Consider the following 24,679-nt stretch of genomic DNA (forward strand, 5'->3'; position numbering starts at 1 on the left):
CCGCCCCCTCCGGTGTTGTCATGGTAACGTTTTGCCTCGACTGTTAAAACAGCTGATGTCTCGAACGTTAACCGTTGTTGAACGTTAATTAAATATACTGCTGAAGTGATAGACACGCTCCATGTCTCCTCTCCATTTATTCAACACAAACATGGTGTCAGAAGTAAATAACCAAGTTGAATAGTTAACTAACACAGAATAAGACATCAGCATTACGATGGCGTCCGCAATACCACCACCGGGAGAGATGAAATTAACCGGCAACGTCGCAAACATCTGGGACTAATTCAGGTCGGAGTTTGAAGACTACATGCTGGCAACGGGTCTAAATGAAAAAGACGATGATGTGCAAGCAGCAACCCTGCGACGGGTGATGGGCAGTGAGTGCCGACACATATATAAGCACAATTTGGGACTTTCAGCGGCGCAGGCAAAAGACCCCATAGCTATCCTTGGCGCTTTGGAGGCGCACTTCAAGCCAGCCAGGAACGTGATATTTGAGAGATACATCTTCGGCAACTGTAAGCAGGACGAGGGAGAACCAATCGATGCATTTGTAACGCGCCTACGAGAGAAGGCTGCGTCCTGCGAGTACGGAAACCTTAAAGAGGATCTGATAAGAGACAGACTGGTGCTGGGCGTGTGTGATGAGGCTGTGCGCCGTCGTTTACTCAGAGAGAAAAATCTCACACTCACGTCAGCTATAGAAATATGCCGGGCGGCAGAATTTACGGATTTGAGTTTGAAAGCAATGACACATGAAAGACCTCCGGAGACAGTGCATGCAGCAGACAGTCGTCGGGCGCGGGCTGCGCCCAGGCAGACCCAGCATGACAGATTTCAGGCTCAGCCGGCTGGCACAAGCGAAGGCGCAACATGCAGATTTTGTGGCAACGCCCACAGGCGCGGACGTGAATTTTGCCCTGCATATGGCAAGAACTGTCGCTCTTGTGGAACAGCCAACCATTTTGCAAAAGTGTGCATGAAGAAGGGCCAAACAACCAGGCAGTTAAACACAGCAGATACTGAATACCCGGAGGATATGAGCCCTTCTGACACGGATGCACACATATATACTGCACAGAGCATTGGGGCAGTACAGGGATCTGGAAAGAAATGGTTCGCTAACATTAAAATAAATGGAGGATTCCAGAGATGTCAACTAGATTCAGGTGCGACTTGTGACGTAATGAGCATAACAGACATGAGGAGACTGGCACCTCAGGTGAAGTTATTACCAAGCCACACCAGACTGGTTCTGTATTCGGGCCAGTCAATAAGATCAATCGGCATATTCAAAACAGAGTGTGTAGTGAGAGGAACATTGCACGAGCTGAGCTTTGAGATAGTGAGCAGCACTCAGAGACCCCTGCTGTCAGGTGATACCTGCGAGCGTCTAGGTTTGATGCATTTCACCATACCCAAGGAGCTGCTTATGGTAGGACACAGCAGCTCAGAGCGTCTGACTAGGCAGCATCTTATCACATCCTATGACGAAGTTTTCAATGCACCAGTCGAATCGCTCCCAGGGGAGGTTCACTTTGAGTTAGACAAGAATGTAGCTCCAGTGCAGGCTTCTCCACGTAATGTTCCAGTAGCTCTCAGGGATGCAGTCAAGGCTAAACTAGACAAACATGAGAGAGATGGACATTTAGCCTCAGTGTCTGAACCAACCGAGTGGATTAGTAACATGGTGATAATCAGACAGCCAGAGAAACTGAGAATTTGCATAGACCCCAAGTCACTAAATCTAGCTTTGAAGAGGTCTCATTATATTATGCCAACACTTGAGGATGTTTTATATAAGCTGCCCAAGGCCCGTGTTTTCACTCTTGTAGACGCACGTGATGCATTTTTACAGTGTAAGCTAGATGAAGAAAGCAGTTACACGACCACATTTTGGACGCCCTGGGGCAGGAAACGCTGGCTAAAGCTGCCTTTCGGGGTATCGGTGGCCCCAGAGGTATATCAGCGGAAACAGCATGAGCTACTGGCTGGGCTCAACGGCGTAGAACCCATTGCAGATGACATACTGGTGGTGGGGTGTGGGGACACAGATGAGGAAGCCACAAGGGACCATGACAGGAAACTGCTAGAGCTCATGGACAGGTGCAGGATGGTCAAGCTTAGACTGAGTCTAAAGAAACTGCAGTTCAGGGTCAGGGAGGTCAAGTTTCATGGACACATTTTGTCAGCAGAGGGGCTCAGGGTGGACCCGGAAAAAGTCAGGGCTGTGCAGCATATGCCTTTCCCCACAGACACCAAAGCAGTACAGAGACTGATAGGCTTCGCGACCTACCTGGCAAAGTTCACCCCACACCTCTCGGAGGTGTGAGCCACTACGTAGGCTGCTGGACAAAGACGTCCCATGGCACTGGCTGCCAAAGCATGACGCTGCAGTTGAAGAAATCAAGCGTTTGGTCACAGCAGCCCCGACCCTGAGATACTACGACGTGACCAAGCCGGTCACCATCCAGTGTGATGCAAGTCAGAAAGGACTGGGATGTTGCCTATTACAGGAGGAACAGCCAATAGGGTACGCATCACGGGCACTAACTCAGACAGAACAAAATTACGCACAAATTGAAAAAGAGTGCCTGGGAATTGTGTTTGCAAGCCAGCGGTTTCACTACTACCTGTACGGGCGGGCGGAGATCACTGCAGAAACGGATCATAAGCCACTTACCTCAATCTTCAACAAGTCCCTCCTCACGGCCCCCAAGCGTCTCCAGAGCATGCTGCTCACGCTCCAGAATTATAACCTCAAGGTAATATACAAGCCAGGTCCCGACATGCACATCAGTGACACTTTGAGCAGAGCCACGGTTCCGCCACACAGGACTGACACAAGCTACACAAAACACAACATCTGTAACCTGCAGAGGGCACAGGAGAACACAGAACAGATAAATCAGGCTGATTATCTGAATGTCACCAGCAGGCGCCTAAGTCAGATCAGAGAACACACTGAGGGAGATGACACTCTTCAGCTGTTGAAGGCAGCAGTGCTCCAAGGATGGCCAGATCGTCGGGAGGACACCCCACTGGCCATCAGAGAATACTGGTCAATCAGGGACGAGATCAATGCACAAGATGGAGTGCTCTTCAAAAGTCAGAGAGTCATAGTCCCAAAATCACTGCGTGCGGAAATGTTGAAACGCATCCATGTCAGCCATGTAGGAGGAGATGCTTGCTATAGACAGGCGAGAGACACGCTGTACTGGCCAAACATGCACGGGGAAGTCAAGGACTATGTGAGCCAGTGTTCAGCATGCAACGAATACTCACATGAGCAGCAGCGCGAAACAATGCTGTCACATGCACTCCCAGCGCGGCCATGGCAGATTGTGAGTATGGACTTGTTCATGCAGGCAGGAAAACACTTTCTGCTGATTGTAGATCATTATTCAGATTTTTGGGAAATAGAGCTTCTCCCAGATCTATCAGCAGAGACCACAGTACTGAGGTGCAAGGCCCAGTTTGCAAGGCACGGGCAGCCTGACCGGGTCATAACAGACTGTGGGCCCCAGTTTGACTGTGAAACATTCAGAAAGTTTGCTAAAGAATGGGACTTTGAACACGTTAAGTCCTCACCCAGATATCCAAAATCAAATGGAAAAGCGGAGTCTGCTGTAAAAATAGTGAAGAATCTGTGTAAAAAGGCGACCAGTGCAGGTAATGACCCGTGGCTGGCTATTCTACAGTGGAGAAACACACCCTCGGAGGGCATGTTCAGCAGCCCAGCGCAGAGACTGATGTCCCGTAGACTGAGGACCCCGCTTCCAGTGGCTGACACACTCCTGGAGCCGAGCGTGGTCACCGGGGTTCCAGACAAACTGCGGGTCAAACATCAAACAGCCAAGCTCTGGTACGACAGGTCAGCAAGGGACCTGCCTGAGCTGAAAATTGGCCAGGGGCCTCATTTAAAATGGACTGCGTAGGAGTCATACTAAAAGTGCACGTACGCTCAAAAGCCGAAAATGCCGGGCGCAAAAAAAAATCCGGATCAATAAAACCATGTGCACGCAGATTTGCACGCAACGTTCCTTTATGAATCACAGACTTGCGCAGCTGAATCCGCCTCTAATCCCGCCCTCTACACGCCCATAAATGCATATGGGATGAGCCTACTGAGCATGCGCAGTGGCTTCCTCCAGCCTGTTTGGCGTCAGAATGAATTAAAAACTAACGGTAGGCTCAGCCTTAAATTGCAAATTATCAAGACACTGTATGAAAGCGATACGAGAACGGCCCGCAGCCCCGCTTCACCCCCCCACTCCCCCTCCTCCTCTCCCGTCTCCCCTCAGAGCTGCTCAGGGCTGATTTATGGTTCTGCGTCACCAACGCAGAGCCTACGGCGTTAGTGCGCGTCGCCGCGTACCCTACGCCGTAGGCTCTGCGTCGTTTTAACGCGGGACCCTAGGCACCATACACCTGCACGTAAAGGTTTCACGCGCGCGTAAAACTCATATGAAAAAAAATCTGAGTCCCTTTAGGGGCTCCGTGGGGCTCCCTAAAAGCAGCCCCTCATTTGTTCTGTCCTAAAGCGGGTGAAGAAGAGGCTGCAGCTCCAGCAGCAGCAGAGTCCTGACTGACTGAGCTTCACACAGAGGAACACGATCAGCGCTATTTTATTTTATTATTTTATTATTTTAAGTCTGATATATGTTGTGAAGTGTGATGACATTATTAAGAGTATGACATGAATCTGGCTTCATTTCACCACCTCAATCCCTGCGTCGCCAGTTCCCCGTGTCTTAAGTAAATTCTTACGGGAGGGTCCGAGTTGCCGTAAAGATAAGCAGATTTTTCGGTTAGTTTTTTCTTTTTAGAACCGAGGATTTGCGTAGAAGGCGGCTTCCGCAACTTTCAGGCGCTTTTTCTGCGCAAGCAAGCTTTATAGATGAGGCCCCAGGACATTAGAATGAAGCCATTGCCTGGGGACAGGACGGGCAGGTGGAGAAGAGGAGTTTGCTTGCGTCAGGTGGCTCCCAGATCGTACCTGATGGATGTGGAAGGAACATACTACCGGCGGAACCGGGTGGACCTGCGGCCAGCTGAGGTTGGAGAGACGGTACACCCCCCGTGCAACACAGCAGGCCGCAAAGTAGCCTGCCTGTCGAGCAACCCAGTAGTCCACCCCGAAATGCAGTGGATGAGGGCGCAGCCTGTGGCACAAGTCCACAGGAAACCAGAGCAGCAGGTCAGAGTCGTCGTCACCAGCCCATGGGGGGTTCACCACCCGTTCCAGGATACAGAACAGCCAGGGGCAGGCTGGTGAAGGTGCCAAATCGACTAAACCTATAGACTGGATTTGATGCTTAGACAGACTGATGTTTTTTGATGGTGTGATGTTACAAAAAAAAAAAAAAAAGAAAAAAAAGAGGGGTAATGTGGAATAAACCTGGAATTTATTTTTATTGAATTACTTGAATTAAAGTTTTAATATAGTTAAACATTTAAGTGCATTAAGGGCTATGTTAAGTGGTTATCTAAAAAAAGGGAGATGTTATGGGATTCTGTTATAGTGGGAGTCCCCGCCCCCTCCGGTGTTGTCATGGTAACGTTTTGCCTCGACTGTTAAAACAGCTGATGTCTCGAACGTTAACCGTTGTTGAACGTTAATTAAATATACTGCTGAAGTGATAGACACGCTCCATGTCTCCTCTCCATTTATTCAACACAAACAAGTTACTCGTGTCATTTGTTTATGTTTTTTTTCCAGAAATCCGATTGGCTAGCATGACTATCTTCTCGTTACACTGCCCCCCGTAGGTTTGGCTGCTCATAGCACCTTAACAGCATATTTATGCGGGTTCGTGTAAATGATGGTATTTTTCAAAACGTAGAGGGGGAAATATGCGTTTTTGTAAATACCCGGCTATGTGTAAACGTGGTCTAAGTCAGCCACCATCACTGTCATCAGGTCATTTCTCACCTCTGACCGCTCATCTTATCATTGGTCAGATCAGTTGGTAAATATGTAAAATCTCCATGTCTTACTCAGTAGTCTCAGTAGTTTTATTGACTTTGTTAGGATGAATGATATCACTTCTCATAGATGGCTACTTAACTGATTAAAAAAGTTAGTACCACAAACCTCTTGGCGCCTGAGGGCCGTGAAGATTTTTTTAAAGACACTTCTCTTTACATCACAGAGTTTTGTTGAAGACAGTGATATCTTTTTTACTGTCGTCGTCGTCGTCGTCGTCATCGTCATCATCTTACACTGCTTTTATTCACTGAGACAATGATGTTTTGTCTTTAATGTATTACAGTATACCGTAAATGACAATCCACTATTGTCATTTCTACTGTAGTTCAGTACCTCATATAAACTTCACACTGGGTACTGAACATGACATACTTGCTGTTATTGTAATTTTATTTCACATTTTAAGAAGTACAAAACTGAGGTAGTACTCACATGTCATCAAATTATACTAAACCACATTTTGTGATTGCCTTTATTTTTGTGAAAAAGAAGAAAAATAGTGTTACATGCCCTCCAATATTAAGGCAAATATAATATAATATATACTGTATACCGAATCCTTGTGATTTGTTGAAATGATGGGATGTTTTTCTTGAGGTATGTTGGTTTTATGCTTCATCCGAGTTCAGGACAGGTTTTTGTAATGGCATTTATCACCGTGGCTCCCACCCCACACAGTGACACATGTCATTACAAAAACCTTGTCACATGTCGTCTATGAGTCCACAGGTCTCCGGCAAAGCTTTCTCTCCAATAAGGTTGAAGGTTTTGTTTATATCTGTAAAATATCATCAATTTCAGTTCCTGATGAAATTATGAAGTAAACGCTATTTCTATTTTTAATCCTTTCTGCTATTTTCAACATGAATTAAAAAAAAGAAACAAATAAAGAAGAAAAGATTAAATATGGTGGGACAATTTTGTACATTTTTTAAATAATACTTTTTGTAAATGTACATCTTTTTTTACCTTATGTTAATTTTACGATGTGAAGATGTAGGTCTGCAGTTATTATCAGTTGGTGTTATTTTTGTAACAGGACGTGGTTCAGCCTCTTACTAAAACTTCAGTGTTTAACAACACATATAATATATTTCTTCTTGTTCTAGCGTAACATTGGTCCTTTAACACTTTTAGCTTAGGATAGATAGGTTTTGCAGTAATAATTATCATGACATGTGTTTCCCAGATTTTTAAAAGTAACAGTGGACTTCTTTCATTTGTTCTTTGTCCTTCACTTTAGTTGAGGACAGGTTTTTGTATCGTCTTTTTTCACTGGGTTCCATCCTCCACAGTGAAAAACACTCATTCAAAAACCTGAACATTAACTACAGTTTTTATTTTTTTATTGCTGAGTGCATAAAACAAGACAAAAAAAGCAACAAAACAATGCAGACTAGAAATATCAACAGATTCTGACCCCAAAGGGTTAAATATGCAGGAATGTATGATTATATTAATGTACAACATCTGATCTTTACTGAAAGTAACATATATTAACTTCTGAACTTATGTTTCACCATGTCATTCAGGGTGGAATAAATAAATAAAAACAATTTTTGGCGTTTAATTTTGCATGTTTGCTTTATTCAAAATCTTGTCTTTCTTCTTTGTCTAAAACAACCTTTTTAAACCTCTAAAACCTTTCAGTGATCTCTTTTTCTTTTACCACAGTGAGGCTGATTTCCAGTTCACTGCAGAACAGGTTTTTGTATTACCATATATCACTGTGGTACCCGCTATAGTACACTGTGATAAACCCTCCTACAAAAACCTTCGTCTGAACATCTCACCAAACTGTCAGTGTTTTTGTATTCAGACTCCATCAGGAACTTTTCACTTTACTCTACACACATATTCTTTTTCTTGCAACACATCTCAAAATAGCAACATATAAGAGTTTGTGTGTGATAAAACATTTGTTTTCTTTATATATTAAATGCTTTATGTTGCTTGACGCCCCGTCAGTCATCCTTTTGTCACTTGAATTTAACAAAACTGCTCCAAAAGCATATCCGTCAAATCCACTGTCAAGAAACTCACAACTCATTTTTGATTGTTTACAATAAATTATGTTTTATAAATTATTCATTTTATTTCTTGTCAAATAAAGGGCTGCTATATTAACTCATTAGTTGGCTAATACTTAGTTCAGTTCAGCTTTATTTTTATATCATCAAATCAACAAATGTCATCTCAAGACTAAAATTAAACTAATTTGAAATTAGTACAATTAATGAAAACCCAATCAAAACACCAATATTAATTATAACCTAGATAAGGAAACCAACAGGTTGAACAAAGAGTGTAATAGATAATCGAGTGGTCATACTTTTATTTAGTTTTATACATTTACAGTTGCAAGAGGTTTTTGTCACAGGATTTATCACTGTGGTAGTTATTGTACACTGTGATACATCCTGATACAAAAACTCCACCCAGCACCCTGACTTTAATGCTGCACTTGAGCTTTTATGTAGCGTTGTATCCCAATGACAGCTTTTTAAAATGTAATCTTTTTTTAAAAATTTAATATATATAAATACATACATAAAATTATATACTGTATATATCCTTTGATTTATTTCAAACGTTACTTTTTCCAACATAACAATGGGGGAGAGTCAGTTTGTTGTTGTGAGGTTTTTGTATTGGTGTGTATCATTGTGCCCCCCCATTCCATCACCATGAAAAACTCCAGTACAAAAACCAAATGCACTATTGCACGCTGGATCTATACCGCCTTCAGGTAAGAAAAACATGATTTCAATCGGTTGTCTCTCAGGAAATTAGCACATGGGATGAATATTTATTACAAATGAATTAAACATTTAATTTGGTAATAGTATTAATTATTTCTTCTTCATCTGCCATATGTTACTAACATTATTATTATTGTAGTAGTTGTTATTGTTCACACATAATAATAATGATAAACCTTCAAGAAAGGCTCACTGTGTATATAATGGGATAAAACCTCTGGTGGTTTGTCAGAATTTTCTTTGAAGTGTTACAGTTGCAGAATTTTACGGGTTAGTTTGTTGGATTTTCAGGATATTTTAAATCTGGATCAGAGAAGAGAATTATTACTTATTTAGTTTAAATCACTGTGAAAGTTTTTATTTATATCTGGTTGATGATTCAGTTATGAAATTAATGGAGATTATATGATGTAAAAATCCTGCTTTTGTGGTGTTTTTTTTTCTAAAATTGTATTTCTAAATACATTTATGAAATGCTCTAAATAGAGATTGTAGGGCATTATTATGTAAAGATTTTAACTAATACATGTGAACTTACTTGCATTTAGTGTGTGACCCAGGTCAGACTTCTTTCTCCCATCTTGATTATTTTAACAATTAACCATTATTTAAAAATTATTATCAAAGACATTGTAATATTGTATTAATACATTTGATTTGATTTTTATTTTGTACATGTAAAAGAAAACAATTAAAGAGAAGATAAGAAAACAAAACAAAGCAAACAAAAAAACAACAAAACAAAGAATTTCATACTTTAACACTTAATATCTTATTTACATGTGCAAAAATGAGTAGGAAGAAGTGCAAACTTATTTAATCCTACCCCCATTCACTAATCATTTATTAACACTTATTTATAATAACTAACTATACTATAATTATACTCACACACTGTACTCACACACTTACCTATGCATACACATAATTGAGTATTTCTATATATTCTATCTATCTACACACATGCCCATATAAATATTTATATAAATATACTCATTTACACCATACTATCTCTATATTAACTCCATCTTCTCTATATCTATATATATCTACTTACACACCTTTCATACACATACACCCATACATACACATACATATATATATATATATATATATATATATATATATATATATATATATATATATATATATATATATATACACATGCATACATACACATATAATTAGCTGCCCATTTCTGTACATAAATATAAACAAATCTACCCATTCACCCAATAGTGTTTATATCAGGCCTTCCTCTTTGTACCTTGGGAAAATCATGTTTTTATATTTGTTTTTAAACTGGTTAATGTTTGGACATTGTTTTAATTCTGAATCCATTCTGTTCCATAGTTTAATTCCACTGACCGATATAGAAAATCTTTTCATTGTTGTTCGTGTTCTACGAGTCCTAAAATTTAGAGAACCCCTTAAATTATACCTCTCTTTCATAAAACATTTCCTGTAAGTGAGATGATAATACAGTAAGTTGTTCCTAGCTTTATACATGAATTGTGCAGTTTGGAATTCCACTATGTCAAAAAATGTGATTATTTTAGAATTGCAGAATAATGAATTGGTGTTTTCATGAAAACCAGCATTATGAATTATCCTTATGGCTCTTTTCTGCAGTATGAATAGTGTTTGCAGTGAACTTTTTTATGTATTTCCCCAAACCTCTAAACAGTAACTTAGATAAGGCAAAACCAGGGAACAGAACAGAATGCGGAGTGATTTATTATCCAGGAATTGCTTTGCTCTGGCCAGAACTGAGATGCCTCTAGATACTTAGTTGTGGATGTGTTTAATATGAGATTTCCAGCAAATCCTGTCATCTATAATTACCCCAAGAAATGTTGTTTCTTGTACTCTTTCAATGTTTACACCCTCAATCTGTACCTGTGCTTGATTGTTTTTATTGTTTCCAAATACCATAACTGTACTGAGAGGATAACCTTTTGAAAAATTTGATAGAAATCAAATCAGGCAATATTTTGTAATTTATGAAACTTGACAAACTTTTCAGAATAATTAGCCAGAAATAATGACTAATTTGTTCTGAGCTTTCCTGTTTTCATGATCCACTGTAAATGTGACGTCACACTGTCACGACAAAAACAAGACTTTGCTGCCCTCTATGGGTAAAAAGTGAATCTACAAAACATTTTCAAATAAAGCCTTGAGCTGGTTTTCGTTCAACAATATTCTTCAATGTTTCTGTGAGCTTTCAGTACCTCTGTACATCTTCAATCATCCATCCATCCATTCATTTTCTACACCTGCTTTATCCTTTAGGGTCATGGGGTCTGCTGGAGCCTAGATCAGCTCATCACAGGCAGGAGGCAGGGGTTTATCCTGGACAGGTCGCCAGTCCATCGCAGGGCCACATATACAGACAGACAACCTGACACACTCACACTCACACCTACGGGCAATTAAGAATCATCAGTTAACCTACTATGCATGTTTTTGGACTGTGGGAGGAAGCCGGAGTAACCGGAGAGAACCCACGCAAGCACGGGGAGAACATGCAAACTCCACAAAGAAAGACCTGCCAGGCCTGGAGTCGAACCAGGAACCATCTTTAATCACGTAGTATAATATTTTATATGTGGTTCACATGGGACTCCAACATTCCCACGGATTCTATTTTGTTATAACAAGTTTGTATGTTTTTATTTTTTTGTTGCAGTGTTTGTTGTTCTAAAACAGAGTCATCATGCCTCTATCATGCAGTTTTCTTTTGTTTATTTATTTGTTTTCTTTTTTCCTATAAACATATTGTATCCTGTTTACATTTAAGAAAGAATTTGTTTCTGGAGATGGTGAACCAGCTCTGGACTGAATGAGAGTAGTAGATAATAACACTGTATCACTGATATAATCAGTCCATTCCAGTTGTTTTCCTGCAGCTGTCAGATCCAAGCGTAATCATAACTATCAAACTCTGAACATGTACAAGTGTGTCTGAGGGATTCTCCAGATGTTTAAACCTCTGTTTCAGACTCGTGTTTGACCGTCAGTGTCTGCAGAAATGTAAACACACCATCCTAGAGTTTTACTGTTTTTAGGTGAGTTTGTTTGAAAAAATAAGTAAATAAATACAAAATTAAATACATACATACATCATTGTAAAAGTATTTTTTGTTCAGTCCTGTTAGTCCTGTTGTACTGTCTCTGAACTTTGCTCTGAAACATTAATAAAGAAATGTCAAAAACACATCTCATTCATAAAAAAACAATAACTTGAAAAATACTTAAAATTTATTACACTCCTTTTTGTATGAAAAATTTAATTTTTTTTTAAATGATTTCAATATTTTGTTGTAACTTATACATTATTTTCATCACTAAGCTTTTATTTGTTATTTTAATCATCAGTGCGCAACCATCTTGACTCACATGATTACCAGCTTATTATCAGTTACACAACTGCTTATGAATCATTGTGCTGTTTTAAAACTGGATGTTTACGGTAATTAAACAAATGTTTTCTGAGAAGCTGCAACGTCAACATTGAATGTAGCTGCTGCAAAACTTGTTCCACAAGAGGAAAAATAACATTATTAATAATTTGCTCTTTCAAATTTATACTGATATGGACTCATATTAGTAATAAACTACTTAAGAGAATAACTCCTTACAGACAAACAATGAAGAATCATCATTGTAAGGTTATAAGAAGTAGTTTAGTTTAGTGGCCAGCTGAGCTGGTTGTTATGGAGATCCATGTTCCAGGTTTTACCACATACCATGGAGTGTGTATAAGGAGGGCTAATTGCCCCACACCTGTGATTGCCACTTTTACCTGGGCTGCCACACAGAGAGCTAGCAGGGAGAGCAGAGAAGCCTAATGTTGGTTAGTCAGTGTTTCTGTTTCTACTCACTACGTTAGGAGGAAAGTTTGCACCCTTGGTCGGCGAAGCGAGGTATGTGGCATTTAAATAGTGGCATGTGTTTTTACTTTCACGGTGCCCGACGATGGAATAAAAAACTTTTGTACCAGTTGAACTCTACGCTGTATCATTGATGCCAACGGCTGTTAGAAATGTTTTTATTTTTGTTTAATTAAAGAAACAGGAAGTGTGTAAACACAGAAACAGTTGCCGATTTCTCACTGTGTGAGCAGAGCTGGAATAATTTTTATTCATCTATTTTCCTAAATTATATTTTAAACATGCCCTTGTGTATGAACTAGAACAGTCACATAATTCGCAAATGCACACACCGCTTCACAAATGCATGTTTCATAAATGCACAGAACAATTCACACGTGCGTAGGACAAGATACACAAATGTATTTTTGATGCACATACAAATATAACCTTATTTACAAATGGGTTTTCTGTCTGTGAACTGTGCTGGATTTGCGTGTGACTTTTGAGATTTCCCTGACGTGACTCCATCCACAAATATATATTTTTTAACACGGAAGGATCTGCAACCAATCAGATGTCTTCCTTTGTTTCAGCCAGTCATAAGATTTACTCGTAAACCAATCAGATTAAAGGAGCGGATACACCTGCTGTTTGAACTGCGTTCGCGTCGTTCGCTTAAGCCGGGCAGACACTGTGCGATTGTCGGCTCGTTTTGAACCGATTTTCCAGTCGTGCGACTATTTTTTGGATCGGGGCTGGATTTCGACCCAATCGTTGGTCGTGCCTCGTGCAGTAAACGTGGGGTAACGACGAGAGAGTAACGACGAGAGAGTAACGACGAGAGAGTAACGACGAGAGAGTAACGACGAGAGAGTAACGACGAGAGAGTAATGACGAGAGATTAACACCTCATGACGAGCTCCCGATCATAAATCGTATGCTCGCAAGAAAATCAAACTTGTTTGAAATCCTGGTGGCTCCTCGTGAAGGAATCGCACAGTTGAAGCAGCTACGACCCGATTGGCCTCATTCTTTCACAGAGAGCATGCGTAATCTTTGATGTCACGTCAAAAACTATTATTTGTAGTTTAAAGTGTTGCAAATTCACATTACAAATCATGTTTTAATAGCGGAAAAAAAAAGACAGCATTTCCCACGTCTGCCCAGCCAATTCCTTGTCCAATCACGACGTTGTCTAATCTTTTTTCATTTATCGCCACACATGGCACAAATTTCTAAAGGCTGATTTATGGTTCCGCGTTACACCCACGCAGAGCCTACGGGTACCCGGCAACCCGCACCGTACGGCTACGCCGTCGATTTAACACGGAACCATAATTCAGGCTTAAGGCAGCGCGTTTGTTTTTTCTGAGCATCTTCGGTGTCTCCCACTTCGGGGTTCCTCCTCTTCCACTTCTTTTTGACATTGCAGTTCCAGTTACAGAAGTCCGACGTGAGGATTATGAACGTATAGTGTGAGCAGACGGGTCACATCAGAGCATCGGGTTGTACAGTGTGAGACCATAAATCGTGGGCTGCGAACTTTTGAACTCAGCAATCTAGTCGTGCAGTTTGAGATGGAGGTGAATCAAACGATTTAAAATATTGCACAGCTTGAAAAGTGATTCAATAGAATTAAATATTCAATAGATAAATAAACAAGACAGCAACACGGGATGGTATGGAAAAGTATTAGGGCCAGGCAGGAGAAAAAATATTTGAGAGGGGAAGATTTTTTTTTATTGTGCACTTCGAGAAAAAAGTGGAAATGTCGAGATTAATGTTGAAATACAATTTTGAGAAAAAAGTCGAAATGTCGAGATTAACGTTGAAATACAATTTCAAAAGTAAAGTCGAAATTTCGTGTATAAAGTTGAAATTTCGTGAATAAAGTCAGAATTTTTCTCGAAATTGTGCTTCAACATTAATCTCAACATTTCGATTTTTTCTCGACATTTCGACTTTTTTCTCGAAGTCCATAATGAAAATGAGATCACTGCTCTGCTTTTCTTGTGATCTCGGTAAAGAAAACAGCGCGATCAGAGATGGTTTGTCTGGCCGTTAAACCAGAGCTGTCGGGAGACTGGAGAGCTCCAAGTCCTGCCGATGCAGCAACTGATGATGAGAAACAGCGGAGATATTTATGTATTACAGGTGTCTTTCAAGAGAACGAGCCTGTCGACGCGTCAATTGACGGGGGCGAATATACTTGCTGTTTAGAATGCGACCTGCAGTTCTCGCTCTGGCCGCGAGTGGCGCTGGTCCAGTTCAGACACCAGCCGACCACAAGTGACCGGACGCGGAGGTCGGAAACAAGCAGCTTGTATCCTCACATTTATGATGTGACATCGCCACCACACAGAGACAAACGTGTCAAAACAGCGGTGGCAGATCAACACATTCCCGGTGCAGATAGAGTCGTGCTCATGGGAAGATGATGGTGATGGTGCTGGTGGGGAGTTTAGTCCACCGATCATCAATCATCTGAGCTGGATACAGAGGTTCTTCAGTTATCAGTCGACCGACACCGACTTTGCTCCAGATATTTTGGTAAATTAATCTCCTGACGACATGCCCGTGCCCGCTCCACCTGGCTGCTGCAGCTCGTCCCGTCAGGTAGAACGATGACGGCCAACTCTCTGCTGCATCTGTCTGGTTCTGTGCTGAATCAGCGGGACAATCCCATGTCGTCAAACCAAACGGAGCAAATACATAAATATCTCCGCTGTTTCTCATCATTAGTTGCTGCATCGGCAGGACTAAGAGCTCTCCAGTGTCCTGACGGCTCTGGTTGGACGGCCCGACAAACTTTCTCCGACCACGCTGTTTTCTTTGCTGAGATCCCAAGAAAAGCAGAGCAGTGATATCCTCTCCATCCCGTGCAAATCCAGCGCAGCTCACAGACAAAAAAACGTTTGTAAATCAGGTTATATTGTGTGCGCATCAAAAATACATTTGTGTATCTTGCCCTACGCACATGTGAATTGTTCTGTGCATTTGTGAATTTTGTCCTGTGCATTTGTGAAACGGTGTGTGTATTTGCAAATTATGAGACTGTTCTAGCTCCATACTTGTGGATCTTTGTGGGACATTTCTGTGGATCTTTGTCCTCTTATCTGTCCTTAACTCAGTGTGTGTTTTTCTCAGTCCTCTGGCTGCAGGTTGGACGTCTCATATTCATCATGCTGTTGTTTTCTCTGCTGATTTCTGTTCATCCTTTCACGCTACTGCCATATCCTTGTGCAGTTCCATCATTTGTTACCTGACCATTAATTCAAGTAGTCTTTTGTAGGTTATTTTATCCAGTTCAAGTTGCAATAAATTAGGGTTTCAATTATTTTTTATTATTTCTTCTTTCTCAAAGGTAAGTTTAGATTAACTTAAAGTTGTGCCTTCAAATTTGTCAAGCAGAAATAAAAAAGCAAATCTTGTTCAATTAAATGTGATGCAATATAGAAATTTGGCTTGGCTACATGGTTAAAAAAAGGGAGGAAAAAGATGAATCTAAGGATATTAAAAGCACCAAAGTCCTAAATGATGATGAAAAAAAAAGAGGAAGTAGTTTTTGTTTGAGTCTCCTGCTTTTGTCTCTCACTGTGTCTCTGGCGCAGTAATACACAGCTGTGTCCTCAGTCCTCAGACTGTTCATCTGGAGATAAACTTTACTGCTGGAGTCATCTCTGGAGATGGTGAATCGATCCTTCACGGACTGAGAGTAATAGAAATAAGAACTTCCAGTGTATACAAAAGCAATCCACTCCAGTCCTTTTCCAGGAGCCTGTCTGATCCAGTTCATGTGATAACTGCTGAATGTGAATCCAGAGGCTGTACAGGTCAGTCTGTGGGAGTCTCCAGGTCTTTTAACCACTGGTTCAGACTCTATCAGAGTTTGGCCATCAACACCTGTCAAGACTAAAAAGAAATACATCTCATTCATTACTTTTTTACAACAAATGAAACATTTTAACATCAAGATCACTGACAGTCTTCACCTGCCCAGCAGATAGTTACAAGCAGCAGTCCTGTCCTGTAATCCATCATGTTAAACCGCAGCTTCACTGTTATCTGTCGTTCTCTTTACAGTCACTTAAGTAGAGGAAAACGTCTGAGATTTACATCGACTCCTCCTCACATCAAGGATGCAGCTTCATCAGACTTGAACTGTTATGGAAATGAACTCATTTTAATGTGCTATTAAAATCAGCACTGATGCAAAGAGGAAAGTATTTCCCCTATTGAATTATTACATGTAAATTTATTCATATTTAAATCCGTTAAAAACATAAAGTTAATTTGGATGAAGCTTCATTGTTAGTGATCCTTCTACATGGAGGAACATAGAGTTAGATAAACTAAAACACTAACTAATACAAATATAGCTGAACAGATATTTCATAGTGTTGCAACTGATGAGGCATTCCAGACCCCTGCGGGGACACGACGCCGCCCTGCGGATGGCTCCTGAACTCATGTGCCCCTCAGCACATTGACATGCAATTCCAGTTGCTAAGGACCCCTGCCGGTACGACACCTTGCCGGCAGCGCATTGTCTCATTCAGTGTCCCTGGACATTGTCATTCCAGTCCCTGCGTCTTGCATCCCTGCTGGGACAGGCACCAGGGAGTGTATCGGACTTCCAGCCCCCGCAGAAACAAGACCATATATGGATTTCCTGACGAAAGGCCACACCTCTGACTGTCTCACTGACTTGTTTAATTCTGTTGTTTGTTCTTGTATAAAAAGCTTGTTACAAAATCACTCGATGTCAGCCCACCGACCGAGACACTGTGTTGGTCTGCTGAACGCCGGCTGAATAAAATCTCTCACCACAAAGCGGACTTCTTAACTGGTTTGATAAATTCCTCAACAATTTGGTGCCATTGACCCGGATAACAATAGACTTTCGATGGGAACTCCTTTTTCCAGACCAACGACACAACCAGCGACTTCTATCTAAATTAATCAGAGGTAAGGGGTCCATTTACAAAATCCCAAATTATTGTTGCTGGGCTGTTGTCGAAAGTCTGTGAACTGGAGTGCCAGAGAAAGTTGACGTTATCCTGAAATGATAGGTAAGTCCGCTGTGTGGTTGTGAGGGTTATTTTTTATTATTTTGTGTTATTGGGAAAAGTTATTGTAGAGATGTTTAGGAATGCTGACAATTTCATAACACTTGAATTTGATTGTGTTGCGAGAATGCTTTGCTTATCCTGCCTTAGAATCTGACTCGCTCTTCTAAAAAGGTTTAATATCTCGGGTAACATTAAAGAGAGAAATGGCCAGAGTGCCATGGTTGGTCTGAGTACCAAGAGTAGTCCAGTGAGGGACTTATAGCATATGCAGGACTTGGTGTCCGTAAGTGTTAGAACACTGATATATTTGTGAGAAATAGACATATACTGTATGTAGAGGAACTGTTTTTATTTTATAAGTGGGGATGACACGCTCTCCCAAATGAGGTATATTTCATTTCTGCAAGAATCGACTCGCTCTTCTTTGCATCAACAGGAATGATTTGTATGCTCTGAAGTAGACTGATGATTTGTGGGTAAAAGTGAGTGTAATTGAAAGTTTTTTGGAGGGATCTTACAGTAAGTAAATGGAAAGTTTTTGGGAAGTTTTTCAGTCCTTTAAATACATGTATGGTAATCACGGTACCGATAGTTTTTATTTGTAGTTTTGTTTGTTACTTAGTTAGTATTAAATATTGTTAAAATAACTAAAAGCACTTCAAACTCCCTCAGATTTTTGGAGGAATGAAAGTAGACGCCGTAATGCAGAATCCCAAATAGCTTTGCTTACTGATCAAAATAAAAAAGCTGATGGCTCTACTAGAAGGATTTAAAAACACAACGCAGACAAAAATGAAATTAGAGAACCAGTTAAATGATAAAATCAAAACCTTTATCCGGTGAAACTGATTAAAGAATCAAATGACGATGACACTTCTGATGACGACTGGATTTTACAAAAATCCAAGATCTGTTGCCTACAAAATTTGGAGCCAAATAATAGTAAGAGATTTTAAATAAATAAACAAAAATGGCTAGAGGAAACAGCTGTTAAACTATCTTTGCCACATGATTTGAAAAGTAAAGTACTTGATGCTTGAAGAATTCCCTTTAATCCCACAGCTGTTGCCAAAATCACACCGAGCAAGCTCAGACCTTTTATAATATTCATTGCCTTAACAGTTCAAAGGGAAGTAGATGATAATCCCAGGGAACTTTATGCTAAAATAATGTTGACAGCAAAAGAGAATTGTGGTCTGTCACAAGATCAGATTGATGGATTTCCTCCAGGGTACATGCAAAATATATATTTGCTAATTGCCCTCAACAAAGGGTAGGGCTGGATGACGCAAAAAGAATCTGAAATGTATGAAAATACTAATGTTTGTCAAAAGTGTTTCCTACACAGGTTGAGCGCTGATAGGAGGCGCAGAGGAACCAGCCAATGGCTCCCATTGTGGTGAGCCAAATCAGAGCATCCCAATTTACATAATCTTATCCTGCCTATGGTAACTTCATCATGTAAGTGCATGGAAATCTGTCTGTGAGCCAACTATAACGTCTCTGAATGCATGTATAACTAATCTCTAACTAGAGGTGTCAAGTAACGAAGTACAAATACCTCATTACCTTACTTAAGTAGAAATTTTGGTTGTGTATGCTTCACTGGAGTAATTATTTTTCAGACGGTATTTACTTTTACTCCTTACATCTTCATGCAATTATCTTTACTTTTTACTCCTTACGTTTTAAAAACAGCCTCGTTACCCTATTTCATTTCGGTCTTTAAAAAACTATCCAGTTAAATTGTGCCATCCGGATAGACTGAATTTGGTTGTGGTTGGATGAGAAGTATAAACATAATTGGTTTGTACGTGTCTGCTCTCTGAAACACATGTTAATGCTCAATAATGCACATATATGGTTCTTTAATATATTTGCATTATACTAAGAGGCATTCATTTTCAATGGCTTTTAGCCTTAATGGTTTTTCCCCGCTTATATTACTTTTACTTTTATACTTTAAGTACTTTTGAAACCAGTACTTTATACTTTTACTTGAAAAAAAATCTTTTTGAGTTGATACTTCAACTTCTACAGGAGTATTTTTGAACTCTAATATCTATACTTCTACCTGAGTAATGAATGTGAATACTTTTGACACCTCTGTCTTTAACACTCGTCCTGACCTTTCCTGTTTTCTTCACTGACGGCTCTGCTTATAAAAATGGAATACCATACGCAGGTTATACAATTTGTGATAATTCTTAATTGTTGAAAGCGCCGCCTTGCCCTCCTCCAGCTCCATCCAAGTAGATGAAACTATATACACTGATCAAAAGGTAAAACTGTTACAATCTATACAGATTCCAGATATGCTTTTGGTTGTGTACACAATTTTATATATTGTGGGCGAACCGAGGATTTATCACATCCTCGGAGACACCCGTTAAATGTGGTTAATTGATTGGTGAACTGTTTTAAACCTGTCAACTACCTTCATCTATTGCTTTGTTAAATGTGAAGCCCACACCAAGGACCCTGTTTCACTAGGCAATGCTTCAGCTGACCATGCAGCAAAAGAAACTGCCAAATTTGGCTTACCTGTCTATGTAAAACTCTGCCCTTCTATACCCGCTAACGACCTGGTTTCTCCTAATGATGTAGCCCTCCTACAAGAGACTACTGAGGTGAAGAAAAACGGATTGTAGCATTCCCATGGTTGTAAAAATGTAAATAATTTGTGGGTCAGCAACGACGGCCGCGTTGTGAAACCCACATCATTGTACCCGTGAATAGCATGCATGTCGCATAGCTGATCACAGTTAGCAATCACAGATGAGCAAAGGGGGAATGTGTCAGATAGTGTTGAAAGACTGATAAGCTCCAAGATTTGCGTCCTATAAAAATATTGCAAACATTATCAACACTTCCCCCCACCGTGACTTTTTAAATAAATGAACTAGCATGTCATTGGTTTTAACTCTTGTGTTGTGGAATACATTTGCAAATATAACACAGACCAATGAAACTGATGAAAATCAGATGGAAAACATTTGATTGTGTCCAAGCTGTATATATTAATTCTATATGTATTTCTTTAATATGTTGGGATTTGGTGACTCATCTCATCCTAATCCTTTATTAGATATTCTTATTAAAGTACATGTACTAAACACTTCATACCTGGTGTTGGTGGTGGGTCTGTAAATCAGTTTAATTTAGTGTTAACATCTAAAAGCTATACTCAAGTAAAACTTAAGCATCTTCATGAAAAAGTCACTTAGCTATTGTAAATAAGATACATTTGTAAGTACGTAAATAAATAAGATGGAATGTTTATCACAAATATGTCCTGTACAAAATAAAACTATCAATAAATAAATACTATTGAAATCGGACTGTTTTTATCGTATCACATCACTTTTATTGTCATTCAGGGAGATTTGCTCAGAGATGCACTGCAGAACCAAATGACAATGCAGAGTCAGCAATAAAAACATACAGAATTAAACTACCTGAGATGAAATAAGTATAAAATACTGGCTGCGATAGTACAGTGAATAAGATAGATAAGTGTCGAACCAAGAAAACAAATAAGCACAATTTTTTTCAGTAGAGCGTCAAAAGTTCATCCCATATTTACACATTTCAGTTAATGTCTGGAAATCAACTTTCTCCACATTTTAATCTAGTTTCATCAATGTTGCGGAAAATGTTTAAATAATCATCCCTTTATTCACCTGAATGACACCAAATGGGTTTGGCAGAAAACACATACAGAGTTAAAGTGACTTAAAACCACGATCCACATGTGTTCAGAAGTACACTGTTAGTGAAGTTTTTGTGTTTGTGAATAAAATTCAGTAAAGTAAAGTAAAGTTATTGTTCATTATGGTTTTTCTTTTGTTTTTTAACCTAGACCCCGGTGACATTAAGGGAAAAAGCACATTTGCATAAATATTTCAAACTTGAGTTTTGCATAAATTATTTTCTGGAAAAAGGAAAACAGGAAAACTCTCAGAGCAGACAGACAACAACCAGCAGGCAAAGGAGTTTTTTATCCTGAAGTTGGAGATGTTTCTCCTGATGCTTTTCACAAAACACAAAATGACTCAACAGGACATAAGTTTACTGACTGGAGATTTACATCAGAATACCATGAAGGAAGAGGCTCCTGTTAAAATAATAAATAAAAGGTATAGTAATAATGGATATATATATATTTTTTAACTTTTACTTCCATATGTGTTCTAAACATCACTTGAGAGCAAATGTGACTTTTTTCCCCAAAATTTTAAATTTACAGAAGTCATTTCACAAGATCTACCTGACAGACACTAAATGAATAACTTTCCCTTCAAGATAATTTTATTGGTAAAATGAAATAAATAAAATGAATAGAAGAAATGTATCACACACATCACACACACATTAGATTTTATATTTTTGGCAACATTTTGTGCTTACATCCTACTTTTTTTTCTGCTATACACCATAAAAGTAAGTTCAGCTTAATGGATATTTTTCTTCATTTATTTGTTATTTTTATTGACAAACTTCTTTTTCCAGACCCACTGATGAAATGCAAAAAAATGTCCTAAGGGTCCATGAAACTGAAATCCTACCAAAAAAAAAAATACAACAAGTTTTCATACAGCTGCTCAACCAGATTCAAACACTGTGTCTTACGAGCGCAATAATAAACAGCAGAGTCTTCAGTCCTCAGACTGTTCATCTGCAGATACAGCTGATGTATGCAATCCAGTCCAGTCTTTTTCCAGGAGCCTGTCGGATCCAGTTCATCCCAGCGCTGCTGAATGTGAATCCAGAGGCTGTACAGGTCAGTCTGTGTGAGTCTCCAGGTCTTTTAACCACTGGTTCAGACTCTGTCAGAGTCTGAGCATCAACACCTGAAAAACCAAGAAAGACATAACATGCATCACTTTACAGTAGTTGCAAAAATGAAGTTTGTGAGATTAAGATCAGTGAAAATCTTCACCTGAGCTGTAGATAGTTAAAAGCAGCAGAACTGATCTATAATCCATCATGGTAACCTGAACGTCCACAGTTCTCTGTCATCATCGCTACAGTCACATAAGTACAGGTGGAAGTTTTCACATTTACATTGACTCCTCCTCACAATTTCACCAAAGTGTTGTTTACGTGTTTCAGTTCAGTTTGTGGAAGACAATCACATCACTGATCATCACTGATCATCACTGATATCAAATATGTTTTGATTAATGAAAAAAATCTAAAGTTTCTTATATTTTAATAATAAAGATGGTTATACTAGGAATTAAACTTAAGCTGTATAGTGCATTAGGTACTTTAATTAAAAATGTATAGCAGATGAACTCATTTCAGATTCATATTCACTTTCTACTAAATATTGATGATGTCAGTCAGTTCATTTCTACATAATGTAAACAGTTAATTACTTGATTGAAATGCTCTTGAACTCATCAGTGGTGTGACGGCTCCTCAGGTTGCCTCTGACAGGTTTGTGCAGCAAATATTCTCTTTGAGGGATTTTTATTCAAACACAAAGTAATAATGATTGTTTAATGGTCACATCAGATTAGGTTAAGATACCACATCTGCTTCTAAACATTTGGATCGTTTTTTTTTATGTATAATTGCAGAGGGAAAATTAACTCTCTAAACATCAAGTCCCAGTTTATTGTGGGTGTTTTAAGCTAAAATATCTTCAGCATTAATGTGTTTACATGAAGTCTCTGATGGTTAATAATGTAATTTTGTTTCTGCTGTTGCAGCATTTACATAGTTTCTTTTTTTTTAAATTTATAATTCTAGTTATTCTGATTTTTAAAACGTTCATTGTCAAACTCCTTTTTATGTTTGCAGTAAAAACCAGTGGTGGTGTGAGGGCTCCTCCTCTGGTGGATTCATGTTACAAGTGTAAAGGCACTGAGAGGTTTTTGTTCAGGTCTGCAGATGTTTGTGTCACTGTGACTCTCTGGCACAGAAATACACAGCAGAGTCTTCAGGCTGCATGTTCTGTCCATTCAGAGTCACTGTTTTACTGGAAGTGTCCAAGTCAATACTGAACTTGGTTTTCAGTGAATCTTTGTAGTAAGAGTTCCTAGTATATTTCCTCCCGATCCATTCCAGTCCTTTCCCTGCTGGTTGTCGGATCCAAGCTGTTGCATAAGTGCTGATAGAATAAGAGACCTGACAGCTGATGGTCAGACGATGACCTGGCTGCACAGTCACAGAGGCCGGCTGATTCAGCTGTTCACACTTCACACCTGGGGAGGAAAATGTGTTAAATATATAAAAAAAAATGAAAAAAAGCAATTGTTAAGTGTACGATCAGTTTCTCTGTGAGACTTACAGGATCCTGCAACCAGCAGCAGCAGCAGAGCTAGAGAGAACATGTTGCTACTGAAGGTGATCTGATGGGAGCTTCTCCTCTTTTACCACAACTGAGAGCATGACATCGAGTCTTTATGATGAAACCTGTCATGGGGTTTACTTTGCATAAAATGGCTCTGACAGATGATGACAGTTCTGAGTCAAACCAAAATTTACATTTAGTTTGATTCTCATCAACATATATTTATCTTCACATCTGACATCTATGGAGGAACAAAAGCTCTATAATAAATAATTACTTCTGAGACTTTATTTCTCTGAATATGTTTGTAATGATGGTTAACTGAAGTACACTTCATGACTGAAAAGCAGAAAGAAAATCTTTGCTGACCTGGACATTACAAGTTTATTTCCAGCATTTGTTCTTCAGTGTAACTGTGTCTGACCAGCAGAACTGGTGCTCATGATGTGTGTGTGTGTGTGTGTGTGTGTGTGTGTGTGTGTGTGTGTGTGTGTGTGTGTGTGTGTGTGTGTGTGTGTGTGTGTGTGTGTGTGTGTGTTGGTCGATATGGGGACCTGTGATGGACTGGGAGCTCTTCAGGTTGTACCTTTGCCTTCCAGCAGCAGGTGTAAATGATGGATGATCATTGTAGTTTTGTCATTAACACTTTTGCTCACGATTACTCCATA

General features: G+C 39.6%; 1 protein-coding gene across 1 annotated transcript in view; it reads right to left on the reverse strand.

Moving 5' to 3' along the window:
- LOC133456789 (immunoglobulin mu heavy chain-like) overlaps positions 1–24,051 on the reverse strand; it is a 45,766-nt gene extending 21,715 nt beyond the window's left edge. The window contains exons 1-3 of the mRNA XM_061735381.1: positions 24,009–24,051; positions 23,914–23,922; positions 16,236–16,538 (exon numbers count right to left, since the gene is read on the reverse strand). Coding sequence (XP_061591365.1) covers positions 16,236–16,538; positions 23,914–23,922; positions 24,009–24,051 — 355 coding nt within the window. The remainder of the gene's footprint in view (positions 1–16,235; positions 16,539–23,913; positions 23,923–24,008) is intronic.
- Between the last annotated feature and the right edge of the window lie 628 nt (positions 24,052–24,679).

The sequence above is a fragment of the Cololabis saira genome, chromosome 12, assembly GCF_033807715.1.
Source record: "Cololabis saira isolate AMF1-May2022 chromosome 12, fColSai1.1, whole genome shotgun sequence".
Classification (NCBI taxonomy): domain Eukaryota; kingdom Metazoa; phylum Chordata; class Actinopteri; order Beloniformes; family Belonidae; genus Cololabis; species Cololabis saira.